Source organism: Solanum lycopersicum, chromosome 1 (genome assembly GCF_036512215.1).
Source record: "Solanum lycopersicum chromosome 1, SLM_r2.1".
In the NCBI taxonomy this organism is placed as follows: domain Eukaryota; kingdom Viridiplantae; phylum Streptophyta; class Magnoliopsida; order Solanales; family Solanaceae; genus Solanum; species Solanum lycopersicum.
The window spans coordinates 18,914,224-18,932,789 of NC_090800.1; the positions used below are offsets into that span (position 1 = coordinate 18,914,224).

General features: G+C 33.9%; 1 protein-coding gene across 1 annotated transcript; it reads right to left on the reverse strand.

Moving 5' to 3' along the window:
- Positions 1-94: 94 nt before the first annotated feature.
- Positions 95-11,069, reverse strand: LOC101262841 (zinc finger CCCH domain-containing protein 14). The gene is made up of 3 exons (XM_004228304.5): positions 10,829-11,069; positions 9,717-9,777; positions 95-1,112 (listed from the first exon to the last, which is right to left on the reverse strand). The coding sequence occupies exons 1-3, from the start codon at positions 10,908-10,910 to the stop codon at positions 365-367; spliced, it is 891 nt and encodes a 296-aa protein (XP_004228352.1). The 5' UTR covers positions 10,911-11,069; the 3' UTR covers positions 95-364.
- Between the last annotated feature and the right edge of the window lie 7,497 nt (positions 11,070-18,566).

Consider the following 18,566-nt stretch of genomic DNA (forward strand, 5'->3'; position numbering starts at 1 on the left):
AATCATCTGTAAAATATAGGTTTTAAAACATGACAAAGCGGATGAGATAATTTTCCAGCAATCTGGGTTGATATAAGCAAGAGAATAACACATATTTGTTCCAGATTGGCAAAGTTCCCACTAAATCTTTAAAATCCATATCGACAGTAGTAGATAGGTTATGATCAAAGGAACAGCAAACATGAAAAATAACGAACCCAAGAGAGATATCGAGCACATTAACGATCTCAACAAATAAAATGCCTCCAATCCGAGATATTCTAATGGCAAAAACACCTTATCTACTGTTTTCACAAACCCAAAGTAAAAGAGATAACAGTGCCACAGGGGGGGTATGCTCCCTAACAGTAAAATACAGCAAATCTCACGGACCTGACTTGCGCAATTCTTCTGCTCCATGTGCAAAGTGGCACTTTTCTCCAAAAGTGCATGTACTCTTGGTGAAGTTCTCACAAATTTTTGTTTTGTAGTTACTTGTTACGGAGGAGCTGCTGTTCTTCATCGGGGGTGCTGCAGATGTTGTAACGCTCTGAATAAGCTCGCGAACCATTCGACTGGCTTGTTCAATCTGATCAATTGTACCTTCAAGTTCTATGTTCCTCAAGTTAGGATCTGACTCATTATCCCTAATGGAAAATTTGGCTCCAGTCACACGACAGATATGCTTTGAGTTGACGCCACCTTTTCCAATAATACGTCCAGCAAGAGATGCATCTACACTAATCTTAGCAGTCGCTGAGGACCCAAAGCTGGCAGCTGCTCCAAGGCCAGTAGGATTGGTCTCTGGTCGACTACCATACCTTCCATGCATCTGAAACATACCATGGGACTCCTCATGCAATGGAGCTGCTGGCCTGCCAAGCTCCCAATCTCCATGCGCAAAACGACACTGGTCACCAAATTTGCAGCCTTCAGCAGTGTTGAATTTGGTGCATAGACGAGTCTTAACAACTGGGGAAGATGATCCATCAGGGAAAGATGGCGGAGCTATTGAATTCCTAGGAGCTGCTGGAAGGGCTGGGTTGCTACCAAGCATCTGAGTCACAGCTTTAAGGCCTCCAGGCACATAGTGCAAGAAGTGGCATCCTTCACCAAATGGACATCCCGAAAAACTGCAGAAGAATTAAATCAACACATTAAAAAACTATAAATGTGGAAAAATAAACAAAGTTACATCATGAACCATTACGATCGAACTCATCAGCAAGAAGATCAGTAACAACAAAAGCGTAATCAATAACAGCTCTGTTTCTTAAATTCCTGATTAAGGCGTCAAATAAAAACATTCCAAACAAACCCATTTTTTGTTGTCATGAAATAACATGGACATCCACTAAAATGACCAAAATCCAAGCTCTGCAACATTATAAACGAGAAAGAACAGCACATACGAAGATCAGCCAAATCTCGATAGGTCACCTACTACAAGGGTAAATGCACATTACTACTCAAATTATGAGTCTTAGAATGCTTTTACAAGTCATATTTGAGATTGCCAACCCTTACTTATCAATTGGAAAACAAAGTTGATAGGAATCAACAGAAAAATATCACATGAACCAAACGTGATCAAACGGCTTTTTTTATTAGACAAGCACCAAATATGCACACATACTTCTTGAAATCCACTCATTGTGTATTCACGATTGCAAGCTTTTGACAAGAAACACAAAACAATAAAATTAAGTGAACAAATATCTTACTTATAGTAATTTTCCTAGCTAAGTCTCTGAAAGGTGATTTCTCAAGACATCGTTGAGCATCAAACATAAGTTCATTTCTTATGACATCATTTAAGGATCGGCAATATTTAGCAATTTAGCCTATTTGGACAGAACAAATCTACTAATGCTTTGATTCCAATTAGTAGAACTGTAAAGAGGGATCTTGAACTAAGAAATAGACCCTAGAAACCGAAAACGGCAAATATTTACAGCACAACGGATTTAAAAGGGACGATTCTCAGATGAAAATGCTTGAAAAGCTGGGTTATATCTAATATAACTCACCACAACACAAACAAAAAGGAAAGGGAAAAAAAGGAATTTCCTGTTGGGAACTTTTACTCAAATGGAATGGATATGGGCTTTTCTTTTCATAAAACTAACTTTACAGTGGAACAACCATCAACGTCCACAGGCAGCAAGAAATCAGAAAAATAACCATCTTGGTATCAAGTAAGTGGCTCTAAGTTAGTCCCATGCAGATGGAAAGAGAACACCTTGCAACAACAGGCGTTGAAGTTTTGCCTTTGATCGCATCTACTTGAAAAGTCATCTGTTCACACTAAAGCAAAAAAAAAGAGACTCGAGATCCAACATCCAAAATTTATTCCTCAAGACAAGTTTCAAAAAAAATTTATTCCTCGAGACAAATCTCTAACCATGAACCAAAAGCAGGAGCGATTCACTGACACCTTTATAGCAAAATGTCAATCATCACATCTATGGTAATTTTCCACCAATGAGCAATAACAGGGTCACATTTTTTCATATAGTATCTATGAATGTATCCCTCATTCAAGTCTCTGTAAATGCACCATCATCCGAAGTTTCTAGTGATGCATTCTCATTCCAAATCTCTAGTAAATGTAGTACTGCATGACATAACTAAACAGAATTCATCACCCATTATGATAGTCTCAGAGTGCAGCAAGACAGATTAATCTCCATAGCATCAATGTAATACAACAGCATTACAAATGAACACTGTTTCTGTATCCATAAGCTGGAACACTATCCCAAAAAACTTAACAATCAATCTTGCACTTCTCTTCACAAATCTACGTCTCCATATCCAAGATCAACACAGATTATACTGATTATTCGTCCAACTTTAAGTAAAGACTTCCAACTTGAAAAGGGAGATCTATAAGTTTTAACAACTTTGATACAATCAAATTAGGAGTGGTTTGGTCCAAAGACGGTATGCAGGGATAGCTATGCAAGGATCAATTAGGCATGAACTAGTTATGTTAAGATTAGTAATGCAAAAAGTAAGTTATGCAGGGATTACAATGCAAGGATTAGTTCTTAATGAATGTTTGGTTTGTTGGATTTAAAGTTAGTATATTGTATAATTTAATGTATGTTTTTTCATTTTTTATATATAGAAAGAGTTTGTTTAATTTTAAGTGTGAAGTGACAAAGGGTATTCATATCATTTTGTAAATTCAATCCATTTATTACTGTTACACATTTTTATTTCACATTCTATCTTGCATAAAATAATACAAAGATTTCCTTATAACTTACACAGGTATCATTTAGAAACAGCAAAAAGGATCAAACATAACAACTATGCTGGATTTTATAGAAAACAACAACTATGTTGGATTTTATACAAGGTAACCAAACAATGTTATGTGGTATGCTAGTTTCAAGATCTAAGGATTCCTCATCCATCAGTCTCAACAACGCAATTCTCTCATACATATCACCAAACACTTCCTTTTATAATGAATAACAACAAAACCACAGTTCTTACTAGTTCCAACGTTCAGAAGAAAATAAATTGAGCGTAACAGGCACATCATATTGATTCCACTCAATTTTTGTTTTAAATAGCTGAATCATAAGGAAATTAAAATGAATTTAACGGTCAAAACCACAGTTGAAGGAGAAATTCCTCAAATAAGATCACAAAATTTGCAATTACTTTAATTTTTTTGCGCAGCACTAAGGACGTGCTAAGAACTTTCAAAAAGTTGCTAGAAGGACCTAGGTTTCTTACAAGGAGCCCAAGGAATCTACTAATTGTTTTGCTTCGAAGATTCTTTAAACTAAAAGTAAAAGATTGCAATAAATCTGTCTTTGACTTTCTGAATGTTGTCAATTTTGTCTTTGGTCTGGTCTGGTCCGGTTTTTAGCTTTTTCAATATTTACGCCCAGCCCTTACGTTAATCTGGTTCACAACTTTGATGGGAAAGAGGCTGTTTTTCCTAGACACTGCTTCAAAAACAATCAGAGTGACCCTGATAATGGTAATCTATTCTGCTTTTGCCTCACAAAAGACCACTGTATCATCTGCATAGAGCAACTGGCAGACTTCCATCTTTTCTCATATCCTGTTACAGACTTTAAAGCCCTTAATCCAGGCTATTGCTAATGGCATACTATTAAGGCCCACCATGGCTATGATGAAAAGGAAAGGCGATAAGAGATCACCCTGGCTAAGTCGCCTTTTCTTAAGAAACAAGGCCAAAGGTTCTCCATTGACAAGTATGGAGAACCTAACAGCTTTGATACAAAATCCAATCCATCTTAGCCACATATCATCAAACCCCATCTAAGAATACCAAGCAAGAAGTCTCAATTTACATGGTCATATACCTTCTAAGTATCCATTTACAGTTTTGCACATGATGCTTGGGTCATCCCTTTCAATCTAGTGTCCACACACTCACTAGCAATGAGTTCTACATCCATTATCTGTCTCCCCTCGATGAATGTCACTTTATGTTTGATCATCAGTCTCTCAGTCAGCATTTGGCTATGATTTAATACACCCCACTAACCAAATTGATTGGTCTGTAATCTCTGAGCTCCATTGCACCAGTCTTCTTAGGAATGAGGGCCACATAACTGTCATTAAAGCCTTTCCAATGACTTGGTGGGAATGAAAGAGGTGGATAATGTTCATCTGTCATTACACCCTCCCTCAGAAACTCCCAGTAGGATTGATAAACACATAGGAAAGCCATCAAGCCCAGGAGCCTTATCACATGCACACAATCTGACAGAAGTTAGGACTCTCTTCCTCAAATTCCTTTTGCATTGTCTTGTTCCTCCCAACGAATAACTGGGGCATCCTGCACAATAAAATCAGGCATCCAGCTTTTTGATTCCTTATACAATTTGAGATAGAAGTCTTGAATGTGTGATTTGATATCTTCAGGGCTAAGTTGTGTGGACTCTTCATTTTTGATGCCGCACCCGTGCCGGATTCTCCAAAAATACACTAATTTTGGAGCATCCGACACGCACCCCTTGACATTTATGAAGAGTCCAAGCAACATATCTTCCAGATCAGTGATAGTGTTGCATTCTACATGTAAGACATCAATGCCATAAATTCTCTCATGTATTGTAGCCATTCTGTGAAAGTATTCAGTGTTCTTATCCACACTTCAACCACTCTCCATGTTATCTCTTCATTCTTTAACTGTTTCTTGAAGTTCAATGGCCAAGTCTTTCTGCAGCATTTCATCCATGGTTAAGCTCCTCAGATCTTGTATGACTCTAATACAGACAATGTATTTAGAATCTCCTTCTGATTTCAATTGCCCTTGTTATCCTTGTTTCGCACCTTCAGCTCCTCCTTAAGCATTTTCAATTTGAAGCAAGTACGAATGCATCCTCACATCATTGCGAATAGGAAAATCTCATCACTGAAAGGGAGGCTTCCTACCTTATGAATAGGTGTCTGATACGAAGCCCATTTCTAAGAAGCAGCCAAATGTCTTATTACCCAAGCAACCAACTAGAAGGAAATCTTTCTACCTTTTGAAAGATACACTCATCAATTCCTTTACAGTGTCTAAAGAGGATCACTTCACAAGTATCATGATATTCGAAAAATAAGGAAGTAAAGGAAAACCTGGCAATGATTCTCTACCAATTTCCACTAAATGATAGAAATGTTACCTAGACTGATTTCAATACAAAGAAATTGTATGCAAGCTTCTCTTCAGCGAATGATATACATTTTTAACACCGTCTTTCGATACCACTACCCCGGCAAACCACAAAAAGGGGATCTAGAGTCAACTTAAACATTTATGTTAGATTACAGTGTATCATGCCGCTTCTTTCCATTTGATTTTTGGTCTAAACAACCAAATGGAAAGGAAACTAAGGTGGTGAAGTAGTCATACAAACTTTAGTTGAAAGGAAATTTTCCAACCAACAGTAATATCTGCAATTCTAAGAATCAACAAAAAAGATATTTCATAGATATTAATCATGGCATGTTTAATGAACAAAAAGGAGAAAGAAGACAGAAATGTCAGACAATCCGATAATTTATTTTCAGATCACTGCCATTTTTTTGGGAAACTGAGTTCAGATCACTACAATTGACTCTGTGCAATTGTCAAATTATCTCCAAGATCATCAAGTTTCAGTTAAAACAGACTCGGAGAAAACACACTCCACAGCAAGATTCAATATTGCACCAACTGATTTTATATTCCCATCAGTCCAACGCAAGATTCAAAATTGCACCTATCAATGTTTCTATTCCCAAAAGTTCAACAAAAACAGATATAAATCTTATTGCCATGAAGCAACCAAACATCTCATATACAATCAGCCAACTACAAGAAACTGATGTTCTTTCTATCTTTTGAAAGATACCAAACCATGCACTTTACCTATACGGACAATTTCATGTTTGAATGTCCTGCCCCTTCAAAAATTACCCACGAGTATAACATAAACTAACTTAGAAGAATTTGGTAGCATTTTCCTTTTCAAAATAATATGCATCAGGTGATTACGGGCAATTTTTTGCACACAGCATTATTCACCAAAACAGCCACAGCAGAAATATATCAAAACATGGTACCTGGTTCATGTCAAGCATGTACTCTTCAACAGACCCAAAATAAGGCACCAGTAAATTCTTCTCACAAATTTGGTGCCTGTAGACAGAGAAAAAGCCAAAGCTTATTACTTCTGTCTCAATGTAGTCACTGATAAACTAGGGGCACTTCAGCAGCTTTTAGACCACCCTCTAAAACAAAGTAAATCCAACTATTATATACACTTCCATCTATGCTTTAACAAGCTCCATAGCCAAAGCAAAATCTTAAATTGTTCATCAAAGTTCTCTTGACAAGTTACCAGCTAATCTAACCAGAATCCTACTTAATCTTTCCACCCTAAACACCTTGTCAGATTTCTTGCATCTTCAAACAAAAACTTTAAGCTCATAAAACTGCTGCAAACTTGCAATCATGGCATATATGCAATGTGACTAAACTGCGGCAAACTTGCAAACATGCATACATGCAAATATGACGCAACAGCTGCAAACTTGCAATCATGGCATATATTCAACATAACTCAAATATGGATAACTTCATAAAAGCCCACTCTTTCGATAGAGAAGAGTGCACTAAAAACTTTACCAAAGAGACTATAACCTTTTTAATATAGAAGGTTAATAACCAGCATGATTATATCAATGGCGCTCTTCTAAAAATTAAAATAGAAAACTTCAGCCCATGCTACCATAAAAAGTACATATGATTCCCTTTTGCAGCTTCTTTAAGACTTCTTTTTTATTAATAAAAAGCCCATGTGGCCGCACTTCTTTTTTAAAAAATCATATGCGATTCAATGTGAAAATAGCCTCCAACCAAAAATGCACCTGTGAGGTTTTGATCAATAAAATCTTTGATAACTATTTTGAACTCACACTACCGCTACATTCTTAACCATATAAAATATGTCTAACCTCACAGTCGTCTTGCACAATTAACTTTGATGCCTCTTAACAGAAACCATAGAACACTCAAAAACCATTGAGCAACATCTTAATCCTAATCTTCAAACTTCCACATAAATTCTTCTAGTAAGTAGACTCATCAAGGAGAACTTAACTATATGGGCGTAATTCTTGACCTAGATGTTAATATGCATACAATAATCTTGCTGCTTCTTTTTTTTTTTTTTGAAACTGGAACGTAATGGTCGAGGTGGTGAAAACTACTCCCTTCGCCATAAAGGGTAATCTTGTAATCTTCCCATGCAAACGTTAAGAGTTAGGGTAGGGTGGAGGAAGCAGTATACTGTTCTATTTTTATGTTGTTATATTTGGATGATTGAATAATCCGTACTATTTTATGTTTTGTCACTGACATTATTATGTATATGTTGGCCACCTTCAACAACAAACAAACTAAGGAATATTTTGTTCCTTCAATCTCATAAATAACTGATGAATTAAAAAATACATCCTCTTGTCAGTTGATGCATACACCAAAAACTTAATAATGCCTAAAATATCACCAGCAATGATACAATTATCAAAAAAAAAAACACCAGCAGTTTTACATCATGAGGTACCTAAAAGAATCAACTTAACCAACGAATTTATTCCTATCCAACCAACGGGTAGAGATCACATTACTTTGGATGGTACATGTTGATATCAAAAAGAAAAACAGGTAACAGTAAAACCAAATTCATGTTTTTCCCTTTGAAGTTATAACCCCATCCATTTCATAGAACTCTTTGAAGAAGTAGTTCCCTTAACTAGTTAGCCAGAAACTCCAAAGAAACAAGATAATCAGACCAATTGAGACCTAGTATGCCAAGAGCAAAAGGTTTAGAATGAACACATCAATGCAAAGAAGTTGGGAGGCAGCTAGTGAGGTCGCCTGAGAAGGTTCAAGATTTTGTCATCTTGAACATGCTTGAGACACTTTTGACCAAACATGGAAGCTACATCAGACATTGTGACATTCTACAGGATAAAGTAAACACTATACCTCTTAAAACTTCGGTGAACCTGGGAAAATTTATAACACGCTATTCCTCAATTTTTAAAAAAAGTGAAAAGGAAAAACACGGCACATGCAACAAGGTTCATGGGGCTTGAAGTGAAAAGGGGGAAGTAAAGCAAACGCTTCTTTATCATGAAGCACATGATTAACCAAAAAAAAAGTACCACATAAACATGAATTAAGTTCTAGAATACCTAAATTCAGTTAAAATAATTGACCAACATCTTATATACAATGACGTAGATATTAATCAACTCCTCAAAATATCCAAAGAAAAGATTGTTTCTCATAGGAATCACTTTGCGCCTCATTGATTAAACTTTGAAGTGGACACTTAAGGAAAGAACACTACTTCGCCCATGAATTGTAGGTCCCTCTAAATATAAATGTGCTAAAACATGTCTGTTCACAAGATAAGTGATTCTTAAGATGCGGTAAAAGTGGCTCGTAATTTACTTAAATGATCACAAAACACAAGTTTTGTGTCCAACATGAAAGAATCTCGAAAGTAGTGAAGAATGAACCAAAGTATCGGATTCTCATAATTCATATTTAGTGGCATGTACATCTGTCCACCTTGTTTATCTTTACTGTGCTTCAAGCCTTCAACCAAGGTGCATTGAAGGCTTTCAGATACTAGACTGAGATCCAAAGACCCAAAAATAAAGCATGTCAAGAAACAGAAATAACTTGAGGCATGTCAAACACAGAAGCAGTGAATTACTTGTGTAACTTTAATGAATACAACGACGATAGTCATTGCGGCTCACCAATTCTCATCAATTCATCAATATTCCACTTCGTCTAAATAATTTCACCGGAGTTACTCAGAAAAATTATATAGCAACATTAACGCTGCATTTACTTGTCAATATGATCGAGTGTATCACAATCATTATACTGGTTTATGAAAAGGCGGACGAGATAGAAGTTTTTTCCCGCTAATCAGTTTTAGCATTGCATAACCTGCACATGTTTTTAATTCAACATTTCTCAAAATCATCCCATTTCATTTCAACAGCTGTTTTCAACTTAACAACTATTATTCCTGTAACACAACTTTAGATGACCAAAACATTAGTCCAAATGGATTTTGAATAATTGGAATAACTATAAAAATATTCTTGATTAGATTTGAGAAACTAGAAATAAATAATAAACTACACTTCAAGTACTTATATTTTAGAGGAGTTAAGATTAGAACCTGAAAAACTTAGTGCACGGCTTCGATTTGCTTCCTATACCAGTTGGAATTGACTCCAGTTCTGTTGCATAACATTAATCAATTGTTTTACAGATAAATTTGTGTCATAACCTTCTATTTGAAAGATATTTACAAGTCATTTGTCACTAGTTTATATTATCGTGAAGTTCTACTTTTTATAATCATTATAAAACCATGGAGTTAATAAACAATGATGAAAACAAATTCAACCAACTCCTTAGGTTTCTCTAATAAACCTTAAAAGTATTGTATAACAAGATTTTATCTTACTCCAGAAACAAGAACTTCCACTTGTTATCAAGTTTTCAACCTCAAACTCGCGGGGAAATAATGAAATGAACTCTTCAAACTGTGAACACAGAACATATTTCACGGCAATTTACCAACACAAACTTGACGACAAGAGAATTCGAAGTCAAATACAGTGCCATCTAACAAACCATGTCTCTTATAAGCAACTTCTACAATGTAGTGGTACTCCATCAAGAATTACTGAAGAGACAGAACCAAATACTAATTCCTAACTTCTGGGAAGGGTAAAATAGAATAAGGCAAGAAGGAATTAAGTTCTCCTTCTTGCTTACATATAAACAAAATTTTGATAACATTTTTACTACATTCAATTCAAATTTGACTTTGCAAGTTCACCTAAATACCATACTTCATAAGAAACTCACTCAGATTTAGAACTTCCAAAATCTAAGTCCATTTAAAATTCAAACTTAACACTTTGGTGTGGCGTATTAACAAGTTACAACCACTACTAAGATATTGTCATCCACCAAATCTGACAACAAAAATGTAAGCCGAAATGAGCCCTATTAATACACATGACAACAATGAAAACGCAAAGTGAAAACCACCAAATACCATAACCAAGTGAAAACACACTAGAAAGCAATAAAAACAACAAAAGAGTGATCTGTATTACCATCAAATTCAAAAAAAAAAAAAAAAGAGAAGAAGAATTAGCTTAACCTAGATTTGACAGTAGATATAGATGAAAAATACCAAAACGAATAAGAAGCAACCAAAACAAAGACTAGAAAATGAGTACTAAATGTAGAGAACAGTATAGCAAAAACAGTCACCTTGCTTAGATTTCTTGAATCCACCATTGCCATTCATAGGTCCTTGTGGCCTTCCACGTTTTCGACCACCATCGAACTCCATTGAAGCAACAGAAGAACTCGAATTTGCAGAAATCGAAACCCTAAAATCTCAGAGAAGACGAAGGGCAAAACGAAAGAGATGTGAGTGTGTGCGCGTATCTGGAAAAAGAAGAAGTAATTTAGTTGATTTTTTCTTTTATTGTTGAAATATAATATAAATACCAAAAAAAAACAGAAGAAGATCACGTGCACCTATTATCTAAAAATTGAGTTTGAATTTAAGAATTATTTAACATTGTTTGGTCCTTCAATTATAATAAAAAATTTAATTGTGTATTATTAAATGTATTTAATTTTGATTAATTTTAATATATAATGTTAGGCCTTATGAAAATGATAAAAAAAATTAGAGTTTGTTTGTTTAAGTACTTTTAAGTTAAAATAGTTTTATAATATTTGTTAAGCTTAATCAGAAAATGACAAATTTCTAACAAAAATAGAACACGTTAAAATTTTGAAAAATCCATATTTGTTCTAGTATTCTTCATCATCTTTGTGTGTGTTTTTGTTCGAGTGTGCAATTTCAATTCAAAGGTTCAAGAGAAAAATTCTTCATATGTGTTATAACTTTAGGTAAAGATTTTTCATGAGTCAAAGACAATTCCAACATTGATTTCTCAACATTTTATCAAATCAAGTAATTTATTATTTATTTTTTGAGAAAGATCAAGTAACTTGAGAAGATTAATTGAAAGATGTCAAATAAGTCTTGGTTTTATTTTTGGTGACAGATTGATCAAAAGTTGGTCAAATTTTTTTTAAAATGTAATTAAGTAAATTTGGAACCAAATTAACATTTTAAAATTTTTATTAATCTTTTATAAAATACAAAAAGAATACTTCATTTTAACTTCTATAATTCAATCCAAATCATTTATAAAAAAATTCTTTTCATCTTCTCCCAGCGTTCTCCCTCTTTTGTTCTTCTTCTTTTCCTTTTTCAATCCGAAAGTTCGACTAGACTATCTTCATTATCTTCCTCTTCCTCTCCGACTATCTTCATTATTTTCCTCCACATCTCCAGTCGTGACTTTCTCTTCTTTCTGAACTGAAATCATGATCGATTTAAAATGGGCAAGTTATTTTTGAACTTTTTTCTTGAATTAATGAACAATAAAACGTTCTGTTGATGTAAAATTGAATAATGATGTATATAATGGTGCCTATTATTTATTGTTTTTGAAAGACAATCAACCAACCAAAAAAACCTAATTTTGAAGAATGTATATGTATTGTTAACATTTAGTGACAAGTCGTTTTCGTTGCTTTTGTTGTTGTTTTTATGGTCATTTTGTTGATAAGATTTTAGAAATATAGTGTTGTTCAGTTATCCAACATATATTTCATTTGCTGAAAGATGTATCATATGTTGCCACATTTTAGTGATATGTTGGTGCATAATCCAGCATCATCATATGTTGTAACATCTCATTTATGCGTTAGGACAACAAAATGATTATATGTAGCAGCATAAGATTCATCTGTGGCAACAAAAAACTCATTTGTGGCAAAATTAGGTACATTTGTGTGTGGCAGTATAAATTTCATGTGTGTCAGCTATAGATACATATGTTTCAACATAATGTTAATTTATGGCAACAAACTACCCATATGTGGCAACATACTGTTAATATTAATTTATAATGAATTGTAAACTCTCAATCTTATTTTATTTATCGTGTAGATGAAATGATACAAGAAGAAGAAGTTTCATCCATGACAACAACTCAAACTTTTTTTGATCTTCCTTTCTCTTCTAACATCAAATGTTTTTTTGTCTATGAGAAGAATGTGAGCAGCAACATGATTATTTTATTAGTTGTAATAAAAAGACTCAGTGATATTTTTAAGGAAATATCTCATAATATCGATGTTCAAAGATTCAATAAGAATTCACAACCTTTAAAATGTTGGAGGATGAAAATAATATTTCTCAAACACTTTCAATAATTACTGAGAAGAAAGAGAAGGAGCACAAGACAAATGAGGAGAAGAAGAAGGAAAAGGAGAAGAAGGAGAAGAAGGAAAAAGAGGAGAAGGATAAGGAGAAGCAGAAGGATAGGGAGAAGGAGAAAAAGAAGAAGAAAGAGAAAGAGGAGAAGGAGAAGCAGAAAGAAAAAGAAGAGAAAGAGAAAAAGAAAAAGAAGAAAGTCGAAGTCGTCATTTGTGATGTGAAGCAACAATATCCATTTGAATGTTTTAATATTGACATCGTGGGTCGAACTCAACTAATGTCATCCTTTTTGCAAAGATAAATGAGGGTCTTTACAAGAATCATGCAAAAAAGTAAGGTCATTAAACTACTATTACTATTTCTTCTTGTTGTCCACTTAATAATTATTTATAATGATTACACAATTGTAGAAAAGACAAGAACGATCACTTAGCCAATTGCTTGAAACTTGGTTTTGTAGTTGCATTTCCAAAGAATAAGGACTCGTTCTACGTAATGTCTCAACCCAATAAGTGTTGGACTAGTGAGATAAATCCATGCCCATTTTTATATTTTGACTAATACATTAATATATACAAATAAATTGATACAAAAATACACTTGTTTGATGCATCTGTACAGTATGTAGATGTCATTTTTTACTATTTGTGTACGAAGTCGAAGCAACAGAGTCATTCTAAATATTGATAAACCACTACTAGTTGTTTTTTCAAAACATACATTGATAATGCTAGTGTTGTTCCTGAATATGAGGATAAAATTGTTGGCACTATAAAAGGGATTGATATAACTTGTGGACTGTCTTGGCACTTGATAGATGATGTTTATGTCCCTGTAAATAGTAATGAGGACTTCCATTCAGTCTTGACAGTCGTTGCATTGAAGAAATGGTGCATAAAAGTATATGATTTGATGTCTTCATTTAGGTCTAACAGAAAATTGTCCTCCAATATTCAAAAGTTGTCTACAATATTGCTAAAGTACCTTGAGTTAAGCGGATTTTTGAGCAAAAATATCGAACCAACTGGTCAGTTCTTGAATGTTACCAAGGAAAGAACAAATCTCACTCATTCAAAGTCAGACATGTTACTGGTATTGCCCAACAAGAAAGCAGTAATATGTGAGTATCACATTATTTTTTTGTCTTTGAAATGTGATGTTATTGTATTTTCCAATTGATGATATACCATCCAGATATTGTGGACTTTTTGTTGTTGCATACACTGAGTTTTTGAGTGATGGACTAGAAGTACCATCTTGTGGACTTAGTGCTGAAACCCTTCGCATGAGATATGCTTCACTCTTATGGAATTATGAGATTTTAAAGGCTCGGAATGACTATGTTAGTAACAATGAAGACCCACAGAGGCCTAGACCTAAAAAGGCAAAGATCGATGAAAATGTTGTGGTTACCACCATTGATTAGATAAGTGGTTATATATATCTTTATGAATTACCTTTTTGTTGATAAGTTGTATCAAACAATTAATGAAGTATTAATTTTTGCTGATAATATTGATTCAAATGAGTGTCAATTATGATGGAAATGATCAAATGTGGTGTATGTTGCAATATATATAACTTCTGTTGTAAAAAACATCACATAATTATCCCCAGTGTATCAATAGAAAGGATACATGTGGCAACATATTACACAAAAAGGATATATGTGGTAAGATATGTCATAGAATGGAAATATGTTGCAACATTATACTATATAACATATGTCTCACAGAAAGGTGGTATGTGCCTCAACAGAACATATATATGTGGCAACATATGTCACAATTTGAATTGCCAAAATTTTTTTAAAAAATTAAAAAAGCTTTAATACAACCGTCCCTTCATTTTCCCTCTTTCCTCTCTTCTATAAAAGTTGTTTCATATTTCAATTTATTTATTTTTTACATAGAATAGAGATATGTCACAGAAAGGAGATATGTGACAACATTATACTAAATAACATGTCACATAGAAAGGTGATATGTGCCCCCAACAGAACGTATATTTGTGAAAACATATGTCACAATTTGAATTGTCAATTTTTTTTTAAAAAAAATTAAAACAGTTTTAGTACAATCGTCCCTTCATTTCACTTTCATTTCTTTCTCTCTTCTCTTCTATAAAAGCGTTTCATATACTAAATTTATATTTTTTTACTAATTTCAATTTTCTTTTCTTTTGTTTCCTTTTTTCTCCTCCTCTTGTTCCATCATTCCTTCCTTTACAAATCATTGCTCTTGCGATATTTTCTAAAACATCAGTGATAATCTTTTGGAATCCTCTTCTACAGCAAGACGTCGTTGTCCTCATCATTCCTAGTTTATCGTTGATATTCTCTCAAGTAATATTTAATTAAGGTTTGAAATGCATGCTTACTTTTTGCTCTATTTTTAGTGGTTTTATCACTTTTTTGATTGTGTAGTTATTCTTTTTTGAAATATTTTCTGATTTCAAAAAATCATTATTTGTTGATTCATGTGGGGCATTGAATCGTATTTGTTATTTGTGTTGTGTATTTCAAGAAGCTTCATTTGTAGCATTCAAATATTTTATTTCTGTGGTTGCACATACAAGGGGTACAAATATAATGATTCCTGTCAAAAGAAAACTTGATACATCTGACTCAACAAAGATACAGAAGAAGACTAGATCTAAAATTCCTCGGAAGAGAAATGAAAATACCACTCTTTTAGAAGAACTTGCATCTGAAGCAATTTGTTCTTCTCAAATAGAACTAGATTTTTCTCAAAAAGAATATAAAGAAGAGAAAAGAAAAAAATGTGTTTGTTGATGAACAAGAACAAGAAACACAAAAAGAAGTTAAGGAAGAACAAGGAAAAAATATAGAAGTAATTGAGGAAGAAGAGGAACAAAAAGAGAAGGAATAAGAAGAATAAATATAGAAGTAGTTGAGGAAGAAGAGGAAAAACAAAAAGAAGTTGAGGAAGAAGAATGAAAAATAGAGAAGTAGTTGAGCAAGAAAAAGAAGAAACAAATGAACTTGATGAAGAAAAACAATAACTTCATGAAGTTTGCAATGATATTGGTGATGATGGGATTAAAATTATCAATGTAGATGATTTTCCTATGTATCTGCAGCCTAATGCTAATGGTGATAACATTATTAGGTCAGTCCTGGAAAAACCTTTTAATAACTTCAGGGCTATCCTCAAGAGAAATCATTTGGAAGAGTTTTTCAAAACTAGTTGTTTCAGTTATTTTCTTGATTTACCCAATGATACAACTCCACATTTTCAAGTGACCATTGTTTATGAACTTTTGAAAAGAAGTTTCATTTTTCAAAATCCCGAAAAGAATGATGAGATTGTAATAACTTACTGTGGCATGTCAGTCATCTTTGGCAAAAGAAAGTTTTCCATAGTTACAGGGTTAAAATGCCATCCTCCTCTTGAGCCCGTCCCTAAGTACATTGTCAAAAAAGAACCATAAAAAAAAAGAAAGGAGTAAAAGAAGAAGAAGAAACAGGACAACAGTCACTGTCAATTGAGGAGCAGGACTTGATGTCCCTTGTTGGCAAAAGATTCAAAACTTTTGACTTAATAAAGTTGTTGGAACACGAGGATACACCAAGGAAGCACAAGGAGTCATTGTGCTTACTTTAGTTTACACATAATATACTTTTGGCGAAAGATCTCAACAATAACATACTGTTTAAATGAGTAAATTTTTGTCATGATATTGAGGCTTTCAACAACTATCCTTGGGGTCATGAGAACTTTATAACTCTCAAATACTTGTTGAAACCTTAAGGTGAAAAGACTAGTAACTTGTTTGGCTTTCCATGGGCTTTCATGGTAAAGCTAAATTTTCTTAATACTTTTATATTATATTGAATAATTCAACATTTGATTTGTGACATATTTTCCTTTTTGATAGGCTTGGACATTTGAAACCATTCCTTATTTGACTCATCAAGTAATTGCTGAAGAACAGATCTCATCTCCAAGGATATTGAGATGGTTGAGATCAAAAATAAAAACTACCAAAGATGGGCATATTTCAAATCGTTTAACCCTCCTCGTGATGTACTAAGTTATTATTAGTATATTACACACTTATGTTGCAAAAATGACTCTTATGTTGCTACAGATGCCCATATGTGTTAGCTATCACATATCTGTAGCAATATATGACACATATGTGACAACATATCACTCATTTGTAGCGACATATGGCACAAATATTGCTACAGATGCTCATATGTGTCAACCTATCACACATCTGTAGCAACATATGATGCATATGTGACAATATATCACCCATCTGTAGTGACATATGACACATCTGTGGGACTATATCACTCATTTGTAGCAACAAATGACAAATCTGTAGCAATATATGACCCAAATATTCTTATGGATGACTCATTTTTATAATTTTAGGTTGTGCATCCATGGATTACCCCAACAGAACATGAATTGCAAATGTCATATCCAATTACTCTAGGGTTGATTGAAACCATTTTTTATCCTGTTGTGGATAGAGTTAAAATGGAGTTGGTTGGAGCAACAACCATCAAAAGAGACAGAGTTGTTAATGAATTAGTTTTTTTTTGATGGGGATGATGGTGTTGGTTATGGTGCTAGTGTTGATGTTGGTGCTGGTATTGGACAAGACCAAGGGGCTACCTCTTGTAGAAGATGTGACTTTCTCTGTGAGAAGTGAAAGAAATAAGATGAAGATTCTATCATATATATTCAAACATTGAGTCAAACTGTCAATGAATTTAAAAACAAGAGAAGGTCAAGGTCATTCTATCAAAGAATGTTCGGCATCCATATACTCCACAGGACAAGAGGAGGAAAGAAATCATTTGTCAAAGCAATACAAAATCTGAAAAAGAAGATGTTTGGAGAATTGCCAAGTGACGTAATAGAGGAAATGAAGGAGTACAAAAAGTTGAATATTTATAAGTGTGTGACTGTAGCGGAAAGAACCAAAATGTTGAGTCTGACGAGTGCAAAGGATGTTTGATTAAAATATGACATGTATACTTTTATAGTACAAGATTTCAGGAACATGACAAGTATGAAAGTTTGGCGGGAAGACTGTGTAATCCTTCAGTTTGTAATGCGCGTTTATTTTATCTTTTCAATGACTACTGTTCTTTACTCTTTAATATTATTTTTTTCAATATATTGATGAAATCCTTAACCTCATGCGTCAGAGGCATGAGACATACTCAGATTACTATAATCCCACAGATAGATACCTGGACGTCAATTTCAATACCAACTTCCTAAAAAGATATAAAGAAATAAGGGAGAGACAATAACTGTTGGTGGTTGAAACATTAAACATTTAGTAAATGAGTTTGAATGGGATGAAGATATCATTGACTATGCCAGGGACATTAGGACATATATTGGAGGCATGGATTGGATTGGTACAAAAAGGATTTTGACAATCATGAACATGAACAATACCCATTTTGTGACTCTCGAGATTCTCTTGCACGAGGGTCATATGAATGCTTATGGCTCCCAGCAGATGGGTATGGAACATGTTAAGTTTTGATATACAATCTGTCTTTGAGTAGATGCCTAAATTGTTGAAGTAAAGTGGAATAATGAATCATTTGCTAGAAAAGTTTTTCAATGAACCATTGAAATTTAAAGGTCGATTGGATCTCATGGTAAAAAATAAAAACTGGAGCGGCGTGCGGGTCATATTCCCTTG